We start from the raw sequence: 20,212 nt of genomic DNA, 5'->3' as shown, positions 1-20,212 counted from the left end.
ACCTTTTAATTGTGTCAATTTGGTCTCTAACCTTTCTTTACCGTGTCAATTTAATCCTTACAGTTTTCTTTTGGATGAAAATTAATGACATGTCTAATGGCCAAAATAAAAAATTAGCTTCTGTTGATGTGATAATAAATTAAAATTTTATTTTGGCTATTTGCTATGTAAACAATTTTCATCTAATATATAATGACAAAGACTAAATTGACACGACATTAAAAGGTTAAGGACCAAATTGACACAATTGAAAGGTTAAGGACCAAATTGAAATATGGTGCAAAGGCTAGGGACTAAATATGTAGTTTACCCTAAGAAGAAAATATTGGAGAAGTATCTTAGGTTCTTCATTTAAAGTTAAATTTAATTATATGGCTTTATGGACTGATATAATATTAAATGTATTATCTCATGTGATTATTGATTAATGTGGCACATGTGGTGAAATTTAATTGAAGAAATCAAGTATAAATATTAAATAATACTCAAAATTTGTTTAAAAATAATTTTATTAATTAATTTTTTATATAGAAAAGAATATTGGGTAGTAAGTGGAAATTTTTTTTTTTTCTAATTTTCTTCTAACAAATAATATATGACTTAATTTCCTTGTTCAATAGTAATCAATTTTATCAATTGAGTTAATTAGAACCTATATAAATGATATATTTTTATGTATTGAAAATGAAATACCTAGAAATTTATAAACTTAAGAGCTATCTCACACATATTGTTTATAACATCTTAAAATCAAAGCATAGTCAAAATCTAAATTGAATCCAAATTAGCTTCTAATTATAGTCTAATTTTGCATCAAACATATATTTTAGTACGAAAACTCAGATAATCATCTCACTTATCTAAGATAGACCACCTCTTCATTATTATTGTTAAATACTTTCGCACATAAGCACAAATTACAAACTTACAATCTAGCTTAATTAGAAACTGTGACAAGGTATTTAAATGATATTTAATCTGTTATTATCTCCTCCTTTTGGTTCTAATCTAATGGCATAGGTGGCAAGCACCATCTTCTTGTCAAGTTAGGTGGGATCAATTTTGGAGCGATTCCTCAAACATTGACTTTTTCATGTTTATTGAGTAAATCCCATAAGTATATGTTAAAATCTACTAAGAATTAACGTCACACTTGGTATAATTCTTTATAATGTTATGTCAAGATATTTAATTAATGGTATGTTCCAGTTAGCTCAAACTTAAAAAATCATCATTAGGAGTGGATATTATAGATTGAAACTTTCTTAAAAATATATTTAATAAGTTCTCATTTTAAAAAAAAAAAAAGTACCTAATTCATTGTTAGATAATCTCTATATCACTATTGTGCTCATCAAATATCAAGAAAATTGAAGATTAAGAATCATTTTATTTAAGGAAATTAAGTAATTTTCAGAATTATGAATTTTTAGATTTAAAAAATTGACTAAAAAAGTTTGGATTGAATATTGAATAATAGCATATTGATATGAAATTTAGCTTGTTTAATAATTAATATAGAGATTATCAAAAAATAAAAAAATAAGCATATTGAGACGTCTCAATATTCATCCATCAGTACATTTAATAAAATGTTGATATAACTGAAAGAAATTGCCATCTGACAATTGGCAAAAGAAGGGTATCTTATACAAGTAATGCAAGAGATACAAACTTTTTTGAAAAAAAAAATTTACAAATTACTAATGTGGTAAGTGGTTATTGGTAAATAAAAAAATAATGTTAGTTGTAATCCTAGATGAAAACTAATGAGAAATTGGCAACAACAACATTTTATAAAAATATTGTAAAATAGTTTGTGACTGCAACATTAGTCGTCTTATATTATTATATTTTGACTTTTGAGTGGGGTGTTTATTGATGAGTTGGATTGCCCACTTTTAAATGCCCCTATGATTAGAATTTCTTTGTGATGTCTTATTTCACTGGCATATTAAAAATGGAAAAATATTGGATTAGATTGACAGTTGGCTAGAAGTCAACCAACCCCAAACAACCTAGACTATAGTTTATTAGTTGGAAGGAAATTAATCAGTATAATAATATTGGACTATGATTGCTAGAGAAATTACTGAAACCTTTGACAGAAACAAGAAGGGACTAGAGAAAGATTGTCATTTCTTTTTGGTCAAAACTAGGTAACTCACATAACTGGAAACATCACAGATGACTTGATTTTTGTTTCTTGTTTTGATTTTGGGTCTTACAAGGAGCCAATGTCATAGTAATGTATTTTATTATTTTGCTTCTAATTTTTCTTGTGTTTTATCCTGTCTCTTTTGTTTTTGTGGTTTTTCATGGGGTTCTGCTTGGCTGTGTTGCTGCTGTATACCTCTTCCTGAATAGCATATGAGAAAATCATTCAAGGTTGCCAATGTTTTTCCAGGTATATACTATCACTCCCTCAAGGATATTAAGGCTCTGTATTAAACATCCTCTCTCTTCCAAGTTCAACAATACTCAATCGCCTTATCCCAAAGAGAGGATTGATTTGTCATATGTTATTAAGATGATTGAAGATTTAATCTTCTTAAAATGTTGAGAAAATTTGTAATTTTAGGGGATCAGTTTGTCATCTTCTCTAAAATTCATTTGTCTCCATTCCTTGAAGGTGTGTGTGGTCTTATACTTGTATTCTTGTGTGTGACAAATGGTCTTGAAGGTGTATTCTTGTTTTTTTTTTAATTTAAGATTTTCAATTGTGGTTTAGTTTAACTAATTAATTGATTTAGTTGCTGGCCAAAAGGCTATCATTGAGCTGATATTGTAGGTACGTTATGGATACTTAAATACCATATACTTTGGAGGATCATTGAAAAATTATATATCACTACGAAGTTGGCTAGCTTGCTTTCAAAACACAAATTCACTTTGCATAAAAAACATAGTTTTATTCAATACTTGTCCGTGTACAAATGCAATGGACAAGTATAAAGAAATCAGTAACAATTTTAGAGTTTATTTGCTCATAACTTATGCTTAAGATGACAACAATCAAACCTTAATCTTAAAATTTTGGGATTGGCTATGGCTCAAGCTCTTCTGCACGAGTTGTTGGACATTCATTGGGGAACATAGATGTATGCCATTGAAGCACTCTGTAGTCTGTAGCAATAACCTTATTTGTTGCATCAGAAGGGTGTGTTCCATCAAAAAATACATGTGAGCTCCTGTCTTTGCAAGGTGCTTAATTTGGAATACATGACCCAAGTTGTGTAGTTGTACAACATGAATTTCTTGAATCTGGAAACCCTATAGAAAGTAGGATTCAAAGTTATGAATGTACTGGACACATAAATAAATAAATAATCAGACTACTTTTTTATGCCTTTGCTTGCTGTGAAAACAAAGAAACTCAAAAGGTGAAGTTATTAGTTTCTCTATGTCCTAATTAATAACAGAATATGAGTTAGCATTCTTGCTCCTCACATTTTCTAACATATTCTCAGCAAACAAACAGATTTGTGAAAAAATAAGGCAAAGTAAACTTACCATAGTGAGTAGGATTCAATATATTGTCTTGCGTAAATCCAAAAGCTTTTGCAAGAACAAACTTTGAGCCTTTTAAGGAAGGAGCCTAATTCATTGAACTTTGCAGCAAGCTTGGCATTGCAAATAGATACCAAAGAATTGACTTGATCAAGGCATCTAGTCTTTGGTGGCATTGGCTGAGGTGTGTTTAACATGACTGGCAAACAACCCATTGCACCAATCTCAAACACTACAAAATTCCTTGCTCCCAACATGCGATATAACTAGGATTTTTTTGCCCTTTGGTTGTTTTTACTAACAAATTCATTCTGTGGCCCAAAAACAAACTATTTAGTTAAGTAGTATCTCGAGCCTCTAAAACTCGACTCTCAAGTTCACTTAAAGAGTTCCAAGAGGTGGCAAAAGCTGACGTGGAAAAAATCCACGATGAATTCCAGATGCTATTTAACCAATTAGTTTGCTTTTCAGTCACATAATGAAATTGTCAGTAAAAACAGCCCAAATGGGAAAAAAAAAAATCCATATAACTATGTCACTCTTTTCCTCTTTTTATTGTACATACATATATGCATAACATAGCACCCAGGTCATGAAAATAATTGAGTTTCCTGTAAATGAATTCCCATTTGCTTAACAAGTTCAGCAAATTGTTCAGGATTGTAGGGCAGAGTAGCATTGGGACCCTTAAGGTGCGAGATAATTTGGTGTATAGCAAAGTTTGAAACTTTTAAGGACAAAATTTATTAAAAAAATCCCAAAATTTAAGGGTTTGTATTGCAATTTAGTTTAAAACTTTTCATATATTGCTAAGGGAAAACAATTTTTATTTTTATTTTTATTTTTATAATTCAATAGTTACAACAATAGGAGATGAGGCTTTAAACACAAATTCTTCTTATAAAGGAAAATAAGCAATGTCACCCAAGGTACAAAGGCTTTAGGTTAAATTTAGGTATCGTTAATTTTCCTTTAGATACAATGTTCATAAAATAAGACAAACTAAGAAATTATCTTCTTTCTTTTTAGATTGGTAGATGATAGGGGAGGGGAGGGGGAGAGAGAGGTGTGGTTTGAACCATGAAAATGAGACAGCATGAGGAATATTATTATTATTATTTTTTTTTATGGGACATGAGGAATATTATTACCACTAGACTATCACTTAACATATAAAAAATAAACTTCAAAATTAAATTGTTTCGGATACATATATATTCACAATATAGTTTTAGAAAATCACAGTTTGACTATTTAATAAGTCTATATTAACTAAAATATCAGAATTTATAAGGAATCTATTTGAGATTAGTCTAACTATTAAAAACCGTTACATACGTGGAATCTTGACTTCAAATAAAAATCATGAAATGGCTAATGCATTTGGGAAAAAACACTCTATCAAATTAACACAATGTAAATATGTTTTTTATTTTTTAAAATATCACCTATTATTCACATAAATAGCTTTTAATTATTTAGATTGGTTTCTAGTACTTGCGTGCATGAATGTGTGTGTTGCTTAATAAAATTTTTGTCTCCCTTGGCATTAAATTCTGGCTTCACTACTAATATTAAAGATGTTTAGGTGTTTTTTGCTCACTTTATTGACATAATGTTGTTGCTTTATATTTTAAAATGTTACTGTTGCGATTTATGCGTAATAAAAATAATGTCAGTTAGATCTATGCGAAGATGATATAGCTTCTACCATAACTTACTATCTAAACAAATTTTATGTCATTAACATTATTACGACATTTTTGGGACAAAGATTTTGTCGTTATAGTAGCATCATCAATCATCATGACATTTTCTCTCTCTAAAGCTGTGCAAGGCATTAAGCATCCATTCAAACAGTTTATTAATTCAGCAATTTGCACAAAGGCAAAAGAGAACACACATATACTTCTTTTTAAAATCCTTAAGTAAACATCTTCATCACTTGCTTACAAGTTCTTGGAGGTTCAGTGAACCACATAGCCCAGTACCATTAAAACATTGATTTGCAATAATACTGTATACTGCTTCCGTTGGGTGAATTGCGTCAAAAAAGACTTGTGATTTCCTGTCTTTGCAAGGGGCTTGATTTGGAAGACATAGCCCCGATTGTGAAACAGGACAACATGGGTTTAGTGAATCTTTTAGCCCTGTAAAAATTTAGATCTTTTAAGTTACAAACGAACAATATATCATTGGATTTTGAGTTCCTTCTCTTCTTATCAAATAAAATACAAACAATAATAAACCCTTAGTCCGAAAAATTTAATATCAACTATAATTCATCAACAACCTAATGAAAGTGTGGGCTCCAGTTAGCTCAACTAGTAAAGTCTCTGATTGTTGAATAAAAGATATGGAGTGTCTACACCAAATACACCAAAAGCTTATTGGTGTTTTGGTCTAATGATAAAGAGCTATCATTAGAAGCCGATGTTATAGGTTGAAACTCTCTTAAAAAAAAAAAAAAAAACTAATTAAAGTCGACCACATAAGTAATCTTCTCAATGTCGACCTTTTTAAATAATATGTTTTTTTTTTTTAAACAATTTTTATCAATGTTATTTAAACTTGTCCTTTATCTTTTTTTATTCCATGGGCTTGAATCAAATCACAATTTTTTTTTTATATGCATTAATTGGTCTCTTTTGTAGATAATTAGACTATCTCAAGGACATATTATCCTTTTATTAAAAGGAGTTATTCCTATCATATATAAACGAAATTCTTTATCATTTATTTGAATTTCCACGTGTATATCTTAATGTATTATAATAACCTCATGATATGCTCAATTCAATGAATATTTTATATACAAATTTTTTATCTCAATTCTTATAAAAGTGGGTTTTTTTTTTTTTTTTTTTGAAAGAGAGAGAAAGGAATAGAACTCACCAAAACGAGTAGGATTTGCCACCAGATCATACATTAATTGATACCTCTTTGCCAGAGCGAATATTGCGCCTCTAACAGTTTTGGCCAAAATTTGAAGCTCTACTTCAAGCTTGTGATTGTAAGTAGATATATAAGAAGTTAACTTATCTGAACATTCGTTCTTTTGTTTTTCATAGAAAGCTGGTTCACAACCCATGGCGTCAATCTCAAACACTAGAAACTTTCTAGCTCCTACCGTATACAAATCCTGCACAAAATCAAGACCATTTACGCATGATTATATATGAGGCTATGTCTCATTTTTAATGTTCTAAATTATATTCCACTCGCAGTTGGTCACACGTCTCACATGTAATATTTTTTCTTATAAAATAATTTAAATTTAAATTTAAAAAAATTGTACACATGACATATTATAGTTAGTGGAGTATAGAATGAAATAATAAAAGCGAGACATTGAATTTTTATTCCTAATTGGATAGAATGGACTTACCAATATTTTACTTCCGAGTTCATCTGTAATGATCTCAGCGAATTGTTTCATATTCCACTTTTTGCTACTATTGTATTTAGGTGAAAGAAAATTCTGGGTATAATCATTTCTGCCAATCACAACAAGAAAAATAGACTTTGACAAGTAGTCTTTGAGCTCATCTGGATTACCAAAAAGTGTTGGCAAATATTCTTGAGCTGTCTTCTTAAACAACTCAACTTGTTTGTCCATGCTTAAAAATACACCCTGCATGATAAAGCCAATGGAAGAAATAAAAAAAGGATTTTTAGTTTTTTGAAAAACTTTATATACTATATAATAAAATTTGAATCCTAAAAAAGCTCAAATATATATTTTCTCTTCGCGACAGGTACGTAGTTATTCTTAATAAAGATTTGGATAAAATACGTATAATTTGCATATTATAAAAAAAAAAATCACGATAAAATTACATATTATATTAGTTTGTGTCTAATATCGAGCAAAGCACGAGCCTTAAAAAAATAAAAACAAAAAAATCGCACGCTTTTAGACATGTTACAAAATTGCCAAATGGAAAACAAAAATTTGAATTTCTTACATGATCAACAGTGCTAGTTTCAGGACGGATCCCAGCTGGGCCAGATGCATAGTTAAATCCCTCAGTGTGTTTTTCTGACTGATTGAAAAGCAAGTATGGAGGAGGGACTTGTAATCCAAGCCATTGAGCTGCATTTAGATCACAAAGTTAATAAGATTTAAGAGTATTTATCATAACAAATTTCAACACTGCACTAGTTCTTATATAAATTATAGCATCCATCAAGCTATTGGGGGTTTAGGGTACTTCTTAAACAAAATTGGCTTCTTCGGATTAAAGAATCTCTAAACAAATCCAATCCATGGTAGCTCTAAAAACCAAAGATATTGATAGAGTAGCCAAATGAAAATACTATATTTTGATTCAACTATTTAAATCATTATTCAATAAATTATTAGAATTAAACAATTGTTTTTTACATTCTAAACTCAACTGAAATCTTAAATCTTAAAATACTAAATTAAGATAAATCAAGCTAAAAAAATTCAAACCGACTCTCAAACTCACAAAAACACATAATTTTTAAATTATTAATAGTGTGAGTCAGACGGGTTACATTGAAAATTTTGTCAACTCAAACCCAACTTAACCCGAGTTCCAAAGTAAGTAAGACAAATGCTAACGGATGTCCTTAAGGTAATAGTTAATAATCTATTTAAAGAAAGTTTTTAGGAGAAAAGAAAAAAAAAAAGTTAATTAATGTTTTGACAGCTTTTTCCATTTCTCAAAAAAGTGGTATCAAAACTTTTCTAAAATTGATTATTTACCATTGCCCTTAGGGCACCTGTTAACATGACTCAATAAATAATAAACCAAATCCAACCCATCAATCCATGTCAAATTAACCCAAAATATTGGGTCAATTCGTTGTGTTAATGCCTTGGAATAATTTGAAGGCACACTGCTACATCAAGCTATCCCAATTATGAATTTTACAAGCATAAATTCTCAACCAATTTTCAAATGAACAAACTGATACTGGGATACTTGCTTGTTTGATTTATGTGTAGAAATTTACCATAGAAATCAACCAATGTAAGGCCATTTGTGACCCTGCCTGTTGTTCCATTTGGAAAATCTATGCCATAAGGTGCATAGTTTGCTTTCGCATCTGTGTTTTGAATATTATCATTGCCAGATGCAACAAATGAATCTCCAAGTACGTATAAAGCTGGTGCTAGCGGTTGCTTTGCCTCAGACTCTACTATACAAAAGAAGAAGAGGCAAACGACAACAAAATGCATGAAGTTGAAGGTCCTGCCCATTTTTCTTGCACTATTCTGAGATTTTCTCTCTTTTTTTTTTTTCTTTTTTTTTGAGATAATATAATCAGAAGATACAGGGAATAGGACAGGAGGGAGTAGGAAGACAATTTTCTATCTTAATTGATTGTACAAAAATAGTGGCTATTTATGGCATTTTTATAGGCTAAGCAGTCAATACTTAATAGGTCGGTCACTCTGGAGTACCCCCAACTACAGCCAAAGTCGACTTAAAATAGCATAACCAAAATTGGTCTATTTATTTTGTCCTTAAAAAAATTAGTCTATTTTTTTTTTTTTTTGAAACTAAAATTAGTCTATTTAATGTGGTCATTTATGACCTGACTGAAATACCAATATATTTATGGAAAGTTCTTTATGATTTTTGCAAATGGTTGACCAATATGGATTTACAATTATATTAAAATCTGGCTAAATCTTGTAATTATTATTATTATTTTATTTTATTTTATTTTTAAATTGCATACATTTGTTAGTTCAATTCATAGCCCAAAATCCTTTGACCCTTTTCTCTCTCTCACAACACTAAGAGTTAGGATGTCAATAGTTTCTTGCGGGGATCTAATCATTAATCGGTGCATAACATAGAAAAGTTTGAGACAAAAAAAATACATATGATGTACAAATTTAATTAATAAGTAATAGTAAATAAAAAAATTTATTAGAGAATTTGTATAAAAATAAATTAGCTACTTTAGTTACAATTTGTTTTGGAGAGAGTAATAGGGTGAATGGAATGTAAAGATTTTTTTTTTAAAAGTATTCTTTTTATTCCCTCATTTAAAAGTTTTTTTTTTTTGTTAAATGCTTTGTTTAAAATTTTAATTTTTCGCATAAGCCCATTTTTAATCCTTGAAAATGGAAAGAATAGAAGGGAATGAAAAACAATTTATAACTCTTTACTGAAGACCTAATAATACCTTTTTTATTATTAAATGCTTGTACTCTTTAAAGAAATAATAATACTTTTGTTATAAAAGGAATTTCTTTGGCCATGACTCCACTCTTGACCCTAATGAAGTTGTCCTAACTCTAATAGGAATAAGAAATAAATAAATAAATCGTCAGTGAAGGATTTGTCATATCATAATTATTCATCAATTTTGGTTTTAAGAGAGAGAGAGAGAGAGAGTTTTGTGGAATAATGAAATGGAAACAGAGAGTTGTTTGAGTTTTATTTTTTTTTTTTTAAGGATTAACACTCTCTCTCAAAAAAAAAGGTTTTAAGGCCACACAATTTTACATCTTAATATAATTTTTAATTCTATTATATACTAAAATATCCCAATAGAATTTTGACACATTATATTTTTTAAAAACAATATAATATATGTTTCACCATTATAGTAAATGCTTAATATTAAAATATTTATTTTTATATGCAAGCATAATCATTAAAATATTTATTAATAACTGTCATAATTATCAATTTTTATATTTAAAAAAAGGATTAAATTTAGTTATAAAATTGGTTGTAACCTTAGGCTACAACCTTACTCAATACTTTTTTATTGGAGGTGAATTTTGATAAATCCATCATTGGAATACATTTTCTTTTTATATCTTCTATACTTACAAAATTTATAGAAAATTAAGATCAATATCTATGTTATTAATAAATTGTTTAAATTACAAGTTTTTGTAATTTAAAATTATACATAAAATATAAGCTTATAGATCATATTGTGAATAATATCTGATTGGCACAAAAATTGACATTATATATATTATAAGAGTATAAAGAATATGTAATCCAATGATTAGATTTTCAAAAATGTAATAATATTAATATTTTTAAAGGAATTCATAGCCTCAAGTTACACTCAATGTTGTAGCTAAATTTTATCCTAAAAAATAGAGAAAATCATATTATGCTATATTTTCCCATGTATTGTTTATGTGAGAGAGCATGCATTCTCTGCCATGTGACTCGTTCTTTATAGTTATCTTCATTTAATCTTCCAACTCACCAAACTTTGCATTTATGTCAAAATATTACTAATTAATTGTGAAAATATTACTAATTAATTGTAATGTTATAATGGGATAATCAATAAATGTCATTTGTGCTATGTATTTATGTCAAAGTATTATTAAAAAGGTAAGGATTTGCTACAAACTAAGTTGCAGCAACTCCTACAAAAATACACACGTGTCAAGTAGCCATTTGATGAAAATTTTAATTTTGACATGAAAGTTTTCATTTAAATCTTGCCTCATATAGACACCTGTCCAACCTTATATTTAAATAAAAACTTCTATTTCAAGATTGAATTTTTCACCAAATAGCCACTTGACATGTGCATTTGTTTTGACTTTGTATAGATATTGTAATTGGGTTGGTAACAAGCTATTGGATTGACTGTAATTGATTAGGATCTGTTATATAGATAAGCTATTGGATCGACTATAATTGATTAGGATCTGTTATATAGATAAGCTAGTACAGTTAGGATGTGGTTGAGGGAAGTTAGTTAGGTTGGTTAATTTTAATAATTAATTGAAAGTAACTGCCAAAAGCTATAAAATTGGCTATTTTGCCATGCATTACTTATGTGAGAGAGCATGCATTTTTGCCATGTGACTCGTTCTTTATAACTATCTTCATTTAATCCTCCAACTCACCAAACTTTGCATATATGTCAAAATAATACTAATTAATTGTCAAAATATTACTAATTAATTGTACTGTTATAATCGGATAATTAGTAAATGTCATTTGTGCTATGTATTTATGTCAAAGTATTACTAAATGGGCAAGGATTTACTGTAAACCAAGTTGTAGCAACTCCTGTAAAAATACACACGTGTCAAGTGGCCATTTGGTGAAAATTTTAATCTTGGCATGGAAGTTTTCATATAAATCTTGCCTCATATAGACACTTGCCCAGCCTTATATTTAAATGAAAACTTCCATGTCAAGATTGAATTTTTCACCAAATTGCCACTAGACACGTGCATTTGCTAAGACTCTGTATAGATGTTGTAATTGGGTTAGTAACAAGCTATTGGATTGATTGTAACTGATTAGGATCTGTTGCATAGATAAGCTGGTCCAGTTAGGATTTGGTTGAGGGAAGTTAGTTAGGTTAGTTAGCTATAATAACTAACAGAAAGTAACTGCCAAAAGCTATAGAATTAGCTATTTTCCCATGCATTGCTTATGTGAGAGAGCATGCATTTTCTACCATGTGACCCATTCTTTATAATTATCTTCATTTAATCTTCCAACTCACCAAATTTTGCATTTATGTCAAAATATTACTAATTAATTGTAATGTTATAATGGGATAATTAATAAATGTCATTTGTGCTATGTATTTATGTTAAAGTATTACTAAAAGGACAAGGATTTGCTTCAAACTAAGTTGCAGCAACTCTTATAAAAATATACACATGTCAAATGACCATTTAGTGAAAATTTTAATCTTAACATGAAAGCTTTCATTTAAATCTTACCTTATATAGACACTTGTCTAGGCTTATATTTAAATGAAAACTTCCATGTCAAGATTGAATTTTTCACCAAATAACCACTTGACACATGTGCATTTGTTAAGACTCTGTATAGATGTTGTAATTGGGTTAGTAACAAGCTATTGGATTGATTGTAACTGATTAGAATCTGTTGTATAGATAAGCTGGTACAACTAGGATGTGGTTGAGGGAAGTTAGTTAGGTTGGTTAGATATAATAACTAATTGAAAGTAATTGCCAGAAGCTATAGAATTATCTATTAGAGGACTTGTATCTTGTACATCAGATTCATAACAGAAATAATGGAAGTTTTATTGTTCTTGATTCTCTAATTCTTTTCACTATCTCTTCTCTATCTTAAGGAGGACCGGTTCCCTCGAAGCAACTACTCATAATTCCCTATTCCACCATTAATTCCCATCATCATTATGCAAGAGTTGCTGTAACTTAATTTGCAACAAATCCGTACCCTTTTAGTAATACTTTGACATAAGTATAAGTGCTTGTGGGATGTGAGGGCAAGGCCGAGGTTCAAGTCTCCAGAAAGGAGTTTCACCCACATATATACTTAGATTATGTTAAACTAGAATTTCTATCTTGTATAAAAATAAAATAAAAAGTAATATTTTGACATAAATACATGGTACAAATGACATTTATTGCTTATCCCATTATAACATGACAATTAAAAAAAAAAGGTAATATTTTGACATAAATGCTTTGGTGAGTTGGAAGACTAAATGAAATTAATTATAAAAAATTGAGTCACATGGCAGAAAATGTATGCTCTCCCACATAAGCAATGCATTTTCTCTATTATTTTGGGATAAAATTTAGCTACAAATTTAGGTGTAACCTAAGGCTATGAATTCCTTTAAAAAAGATCAACATTACTAAATATTTTGAAAACCTAACCGTTGAGTTGCATGTTCTTTACACTCTCATAATACATATGTCAAATTTTGTGTCAATCGGATATTATTTACTATATAATATATAAGCTTATATTTTATGCATAATTTTAAATTACAAAAACTTGCAATTTAAACAAATTATTAATAACAGAGATATTGATCTTAATTTTCTAGAAATTTTGTAAGCATGAGGGATATAAAAAAAAATGTATTTCAATGATGGATTTATCAAAATTCACCTCCAATAAAAAAATATTGAGTAAGGTTGTAACTTAATGCTACAACCAATTTTATTGCTAAAGTTAGTCCTTTTTTAAAATATAAAAAAATGATAATTATGACAGTTACTAATAAGTAATTTTACGATTATGCTTGCGTATAAAAATAAATATTCTAGTATTAAGCATTTACTATAATGGTGAAACATATATTATATTATTTAAAAAAAATATAATGTGTCAAAATTCTATTGGAATATTTAAGTATATAATAGAATTAAAATTATATTAAGATAATGATATGTAAAATTGTGAAGCCTTAAGAACTTATGTGGTATAATATTAAGAAATCAATTAAACTCAAATAAACAACTGTAATAAATGTGTAATAATACCTATATGGGCTCGAAGATACACATACACTAGGCCCCTTAGGGTGGTGGAGTTAGGTTGTTAGGCCTAATACCATTAATTTGTTTAGAGTAATGGGTTTTCAATGTCACTTTTAATGCAGTCTTATGATCTAAACGTTGTGTTTGAGACGAAAATAGCTCAATAAATCATTCATATAAGACCAAATTGGGAATTAACACTTCCTCAGATCTGGCCGAAGAGCCAATGTTCGTATTGAGTTCAAGTATTTTAGATATGAGGTTTCCCTACACAATTCTTCTATTTTCTTTCAATTTCTCGTCCCCTAATTTGGAGGGGTTTCCCTTCCTTATATAGTCCTTTAGATTGCATCCTAGCCCTCAACTTGTATAGTTAAGAGCTTTCCTTTGGATGCTTGTCCCATCAAGGCTTGTTGGAGGTGGTAAAACTGTGTTGCAAGCTGTGAGGTTACTGTTTAGGGGTCATTCTTTCTTTAATGCAGCCATCTGAGTTGATACAATGCATTAATTGCGAAGATGATGGCTACTTTATCTAGATATTTCCTTTCTTCTTTGCTCACACGTTTCTTCCACCTTCTTCCGTTTCTTGTCTTCTGGTACCATAAGCTTACTTGGTAATTCTCGATGAATGCTTGCTCCTCGGGAGGTTGGCCTCTTCGTCTATCCTCCTCGGGCTCTAATCTGCGAGTTGGGCCAAGATTGATGTGCAAGTGGGCCTTTTTCCCTCCTCGGGTTAGGCCTACAATTTTTATTCCATACTCGGCCTCACCCCTCCTACAATACCATTGGTAATACTTATGCTTAAGTAAGAAGAAAATAATTAATTATTTGTCCAATCACTTAAGAAAGAAGATCAAAATTTTAATTATTTTAATTACTTTTGTTTTCTCTTTTTCAATAACATGTATTTAATATAGTTGAAGTAGATTTCATAAATATAAAATGGACTATAAGATAATTTCTTACAAAAATTTTAAAATGCATAGTACATTACTCAGGGCATTGGCAAGTATATAAAAAAGCAAGGAACTTCATATAAGGAATTGTGAGGTTCTTTCACATGGCGCATTTCTTAGAATTCTCTTCATTTAGCCTTTCATTTTTCCAAACTATGCATTTATGTCAAAGTGTTAATAAGTAATTGTAAATGCATTTTGTAGGGACACGATTTTCGGACCAAGCCCAAAATGTAAGGGATCTCGGCCCAGTGAACCCAGTACAATAAATTTGTAGAGAGTGGGTCAAAGAACTAGGTTTTAGTGCATGGATAACAGTTAATATGGTTTTGGATGATGAGCTAACAAGAATTGAACCCAGTTGGTGCGAGAAAGTTTGTCCTCGGCACAGTTCGAGGAGCTCTGTTCTACTGTATATTGGATGACCATCGTTACAGGAGTTATTGAGATTGCTTTAGTGCTCTATCTTCTCCTTTTTTCATCCATCTCCCCTCTTTCATGAAGGGCCTCTCCCCTTATATAGTTCCTTTTGGATGATCTTAATCCTACACTTATTGATCTTTTGAGCCACCACTTGAGTGTTTGTCCCATCAGACACCCTTTCTAGCCTTCTGAGAGTTGTTGCTGAGGTAGCACTGTTCAAGGGTCTTTTCCACATAAATGCGGTCAAAAAGTTAGCTGTAGGGCATTCAATGCGGTGTAGCAGCTTTCTCTTAGATATTTTTGAGTCATTATCCCTCTTGTACGTTCATAATGCTCGTCCCTATTATTAGAACTTCCTGGAATGTCACTTTGATCATTAAGACCCATACCCGATCTGCGTTTAGCTTTATCCGAGAAGATATTCCTCCTCGGACTCGGACCACGCACGCTCCTCGGCCAAAGCCCAAAACCCAATTGTACAATTTGGGCCCATGACCCCACACATTTGTTATTATGTATTGATTATCTTAGTGTACTAATTATATATATATATATATATATAAAATAATTGGAATAGAACTCTTTAGTGTTATTTTTCCATACTTCCATAGCACTATTATATAATTGAATAATAAGACAAATTAAGAACACAAAGATAAATTAAAGAATTTCAATTCCATAAAAAATTAGTACAAGAAGACAAGTTAAGGATTTGAAGTTAAAGTAAAAAATTTTAAACTCAAATTGAAACTAACGAAAATTAGGACATACATTTTATTCTTCAATTTTTAATTAAAAAAAAAAAAGTCTTTGAACATGCATAACACATGTGATTTATATAAAATCAATTCATATAGTTATTTTTATTAAAAGTTTTTTAAAAAATAATTTATTTTAGAATAATTATTATATTAAAAAATGAATGGATTTGGAATATGGCATTCTTGCACATATCTAGCTGCTTTTTTAACAATTGAAATAAAAGCCAACAAGAGAACAGGCAAATCTATTAACAAAAGCTATCAAAAATAGAAAAAATAATTGTGCCCTTGAATTAGTAAAAAAATAATAAATATTCTTTTACTAAATAAATAATTAAATATTTATGAATTCCCTATGTCATATGTCCATATTTCTAAATGCATTCATTTAATAATATATCTATATATTATTAAAATTCCCTATGTCATATGTCCAACTATTAAAACCGCTTCATGTGAATTGTACGTGGAATATTTGACTTCAAATAAAAATCAGAAAATGGCTTATGCATTTGGAAGGAAAAAAAAAAATTCTAACAAATTAACACAATGAATTTTTTTTTTTGTTCGTTAAAATGCTGCTTATTATTCACATAAACAGCTTTTAATTATTTAGATTGGTTTCTAGCACTCATGTGCTTGTCACTTATAAAATTGTCTCCCTTTGACGTCAATTCTAGTTCCAACACTAACATCAAAGGTGTTTTGCTCACTTTATTGACATAATTGTTGCCTTATATTTTAAAATTTTAGACCAATATCATCTTTAAAAAATATTTTTTTTTAAAGCCTTTTCAGGCAATGGCAACTCCAGGAATTTTGTTCAGGGTGTTCCTATTCCACTTTGAAAAAATTTTGGGTCATTTCAGTCTATTTTGGGTGTTTCGGGACATTTCGGTAAATACTGACCTCAATTCAAAATTTGGCAAGCATGAAATTTGTACTTAAAAAAAAAATTCTTAAAACCAAAACAAATTTGCATTCTGCACACCGAAAAACCTCAAAAGAAAAAAATAAAAAAAGGAAAAAAAAGAAAAGAAAAGAAATTAATGAACAAAGGTACCGGTACAATAAACTATAAGTTCATTTGAAATATTAATCAAATTATTAATTATTGTTGTTTAGTTGTTTCATAAATTTGTTTGTCTTTTATAAACTATAATTTGTTGTATTGTTGTTTCATTAATTATTAAATTATAAAATTATTAATTTTTGTTTAGCTTAACATAATTTAATTTGTTTGTCTTTTATAATGTATTAGTTAATTAAATTATTAATTATTGGTATTTAGTTGCTTCATTCATTTTTTTTACTAACTATTAGGAGTCTAGCACACACTCCACTGTGTGTAAACGCACACCTCATGTGTGCACACACCCCTGCTTTTGCATGCCTTTTAGTTCAAAATTTGTTTAGCATAAAAATTTTGAGGGTGTTCCTAATATTGCTTGAGAGTGTTCCTTTTTTTTTTTTAAGGGTAAACAAATAAAAAAATTAAATTATTATATATATAAAAAAAAAAATTCAAGCTAGGGTGTTCCTAGGAACACCCTGGCTACTGAGTGGCGTCACCACTGTTTTCAGGGTGACATTTTTGGTAGGTTTAAGGACACCATTTTCACAATTATTTACGTGTTTTGTTACGACTTAGTTATGATAAAAATGGTGTCAATTAGACCTAAATGCGAAAATGATATTATTCCTATCACAATTTACCACCTTAACAAATTTTATGTCATTAACATTATTAAGATATTTTGGGACTAAAGTTTTGTCATTGTTGTAGCATTATCATGACATTCTCTCTCTTTAAAGTTGTGCAAGGCATTTAGCATACATTCAATTTTTTTTTTAATTAAAAATAAAAATCTTATTGGAGTAGAGAAAAAAGAAAAGAAAAGACTCAAGGCCTTAGCCCTTGCAACAAAGAGCAACCAGCCAACCAGTTTATTGATTCACCAATTTGACAAAGGTAGAAGAGAATACACATACACTTCTTTTTAAAATCTCAAAGTAAACATCTTCATCACTTGCTTACAAGTTCTTGGATGTTCATCCCACCACATAGGCCAGTACCAATAAAACATTGAGTTACAAAAGTAGTGGCAAATTTGTAATTAAAGCAAATCTGGCTTCAAATTTTTTATTAAAAATTTGGGGCAAACCTAAGATATAGTCCTTCTCCAAAAAAAAAAAAGATGATATAGTGTCATACATCAAGTTACTCAATTAACTCATCAAAAAAAGAAAAGTTACGTACTCAATTAATTTTAACACTTGGCTGCATTAACCAATAAGAATATCATTATCTTTTCTAAGAATAATGAAATTTAATAAACTTAATCTAGTCTTCTGTCTTGGTATATGAATAATTAAAAGCACGTTTAATCATTATGTATTAGTTGTAGTCAAAGTGAGACTCAAGAATATGATTTTACAGAATCTGTCAAACCCTTCACTGAATTTCATTCTCAAATGCCTCTAAAAACTGATGATTAAGTTGTGATAACTCAATAATTTAAATGTTTAGTGAATAATCAAGGACTTTTGTCATGAATAAAAGCTTTCTATGAGAATAACAAATTAAATGGATAAAACACCGTTTGATCAAAATGCAATATGTAGAACAGACGTGATGAAATCTGTAGTAAAAAATTTGTGTAAATTTTTTTTTTTTTGTTGCTTGTACAACATGTCCCAGCCAGCCCAAACTAGACTAAGATTAACAAAAAATAAAAACTAAAAATAACAATTTTGTTTTTGAAAGCCTTTAGTTCGAAGGGAAAGAGAGAGAGTAATAAACAACTAGTCTCATCACACGCGCTTTGCACGTGCGATAGCCGATAAGACTCGTTTTATTATTATTTTGAGTTTAATATAGTTTTTCAACTTTTATTTTTTTTTTTTTTTTTTTTTTTTGATAGGCACTTTTATCTATTGTTAGTAAGATTACACCAAAATGAATTTTTAAGAAACTAAAATTTAGGATTTAAAAATAAGTAAATTGCTAAGTTTAGTGTATGCTAGTTTTTAGGAAAAAATGTATTAAATGTGTGTGACATATATTCAAATAGAAAGTATGCTAATTTTTGGGAAGAAAATTTTATCTGGTAGTTTTTTATTTATTTATTTTTTATAATTTTGCTGAATTACAATTTTAACGCTATTTTTTTATTTGTTAAGAATAAAGATTATCTAATTAGCTTAAGGGTATTGTTGACATGTTTCAAAACCATAACTAGCTAACTTTCTAAATTTTCTTAATGTATAAAGATAATATATAATATAAAGATAATATATAAAGATAATGAATAATGATATTTGAGCATTTGCAGTTTTGCACCCAACAATGCAAAATAGAAAAGGCTATCAATTTTACACATTCAATATCAAAATCACCTATATCAGTCAAGCTAAAAATTTGTAAATTTACAAAATTGCTACGGTAACTATGTAAATTTACACTAAACTATTTATTTTGCATATTTATTCTTTACATATCCTGATGCTGAAGAAAGAGAGTGGATAATGGTTATTTTTGTGTGAATAAAGAAAAGCAATTAAAAAAAATCAAGATTTTTATTTTTATTTTAATGTAATGTAATGTAGTATAAAATAGATAATTTGATCTGAAGTGTTTTGAAAAATGAGTATGTAAAATAGAAAAAAGTAAGTTCTTATATTAAAACTAGATTCATCACATGCGCTTCGCATGTGCAATAATGCTCTTTTTGGTTTAGTGTTATAATGTTTAAAAATGATATATAAATAACGGTATTTTTTTAAAGAAAGAGATAAGATAAGGTGGAATAATGTTTAAAAATGAAATAAAGATAATGTCCTAAGTTTTAGGCTGAATGGACAAGATAAAGAAAAAAATCTAAAATTTAGGAATGAGAAATTACTCATTTAATCAGTTTGTGTTTTTTAATTTAAAATTATTTAACTAAAAGATATGGGTATTTTAGAGAATTTAAGAATTTGTGTGAGGGTATTTTAGTATGCAAAATGTTGAAACACAAACAAGGAATCCTATTAATAAATTACTAGCTTTGTCACACGCGCTCCGTACGTGCGATGAGGCTTTATTTTATTTTATTTTTTCAATTTGAATTTGTCTATTGTTAATGAGGTTACTCATGAATGGATTTTTAAGAAACTAAAATTTAAGATTTTGAATATGAGTAAATAGTTGGGTTTAGTGTGTGCTAGTTTTTAGGAAACAAATGTATCAAACGTGTGTAGATATATTGAAATAGAGAGCGTGTGCTAATTTTTAAGAAAAAAGTTCCTCCAGTAGTTTTTTGTTC

General features: G+C 29.0%; 1 protein-coding gene across 1 annotated transcript; it reads right to left on the bottom strand.

Annotated features, from left to right (window-relative positions):
- Nucleotides 1–5,451: 5,451 nt before the first annotated feature.
- Nucleotides 5,452–8,743, bottom strand: LOC142633014 (GDSL esterase/lipase 7-like). Its single transcript, XM_075807305.1, has 5 exons — nucleotides 8,497–8,743; nucleotides 7,479–7,606; nucleotides 6,899–7,144; nucleotides 6,406–6,652; nucleotides 5,452–5,660 (listed from the first exon to the last, which is right to left on the bottom strand). The coding sequence occupies exons 1-5, from the start codon at nucleotides 8,741–8,743 to the stop codon at nucleotides 5,452–5,454; spliced, it is 1,077 nt and encodes a 358-aa protein (XP_075663420.1).
- Between the last annotated feature and the right edge of the window lie 11,469 nt (nucleotides 8,744–20,212).

This window comes from Castanea sativa, chromosome 4 (genome assembly GCF_040712315.1).
Source record: "Castanea sativa cultivar Marrone di Chiusa Pesio chromosome 4, ASM4071231v1".
Lineage (NCBI taxonomy): Eukaryota > Viridiplantae > Streptophyta > Magnoliopsida > Fagales > Fagaceae > Castanea > Castanea sativa.
The sequence above is the reverse complement of the archived record's forward strand: the minus strand, read 5'-3'. Positions and strand labels throughout refer to the sequence as shown.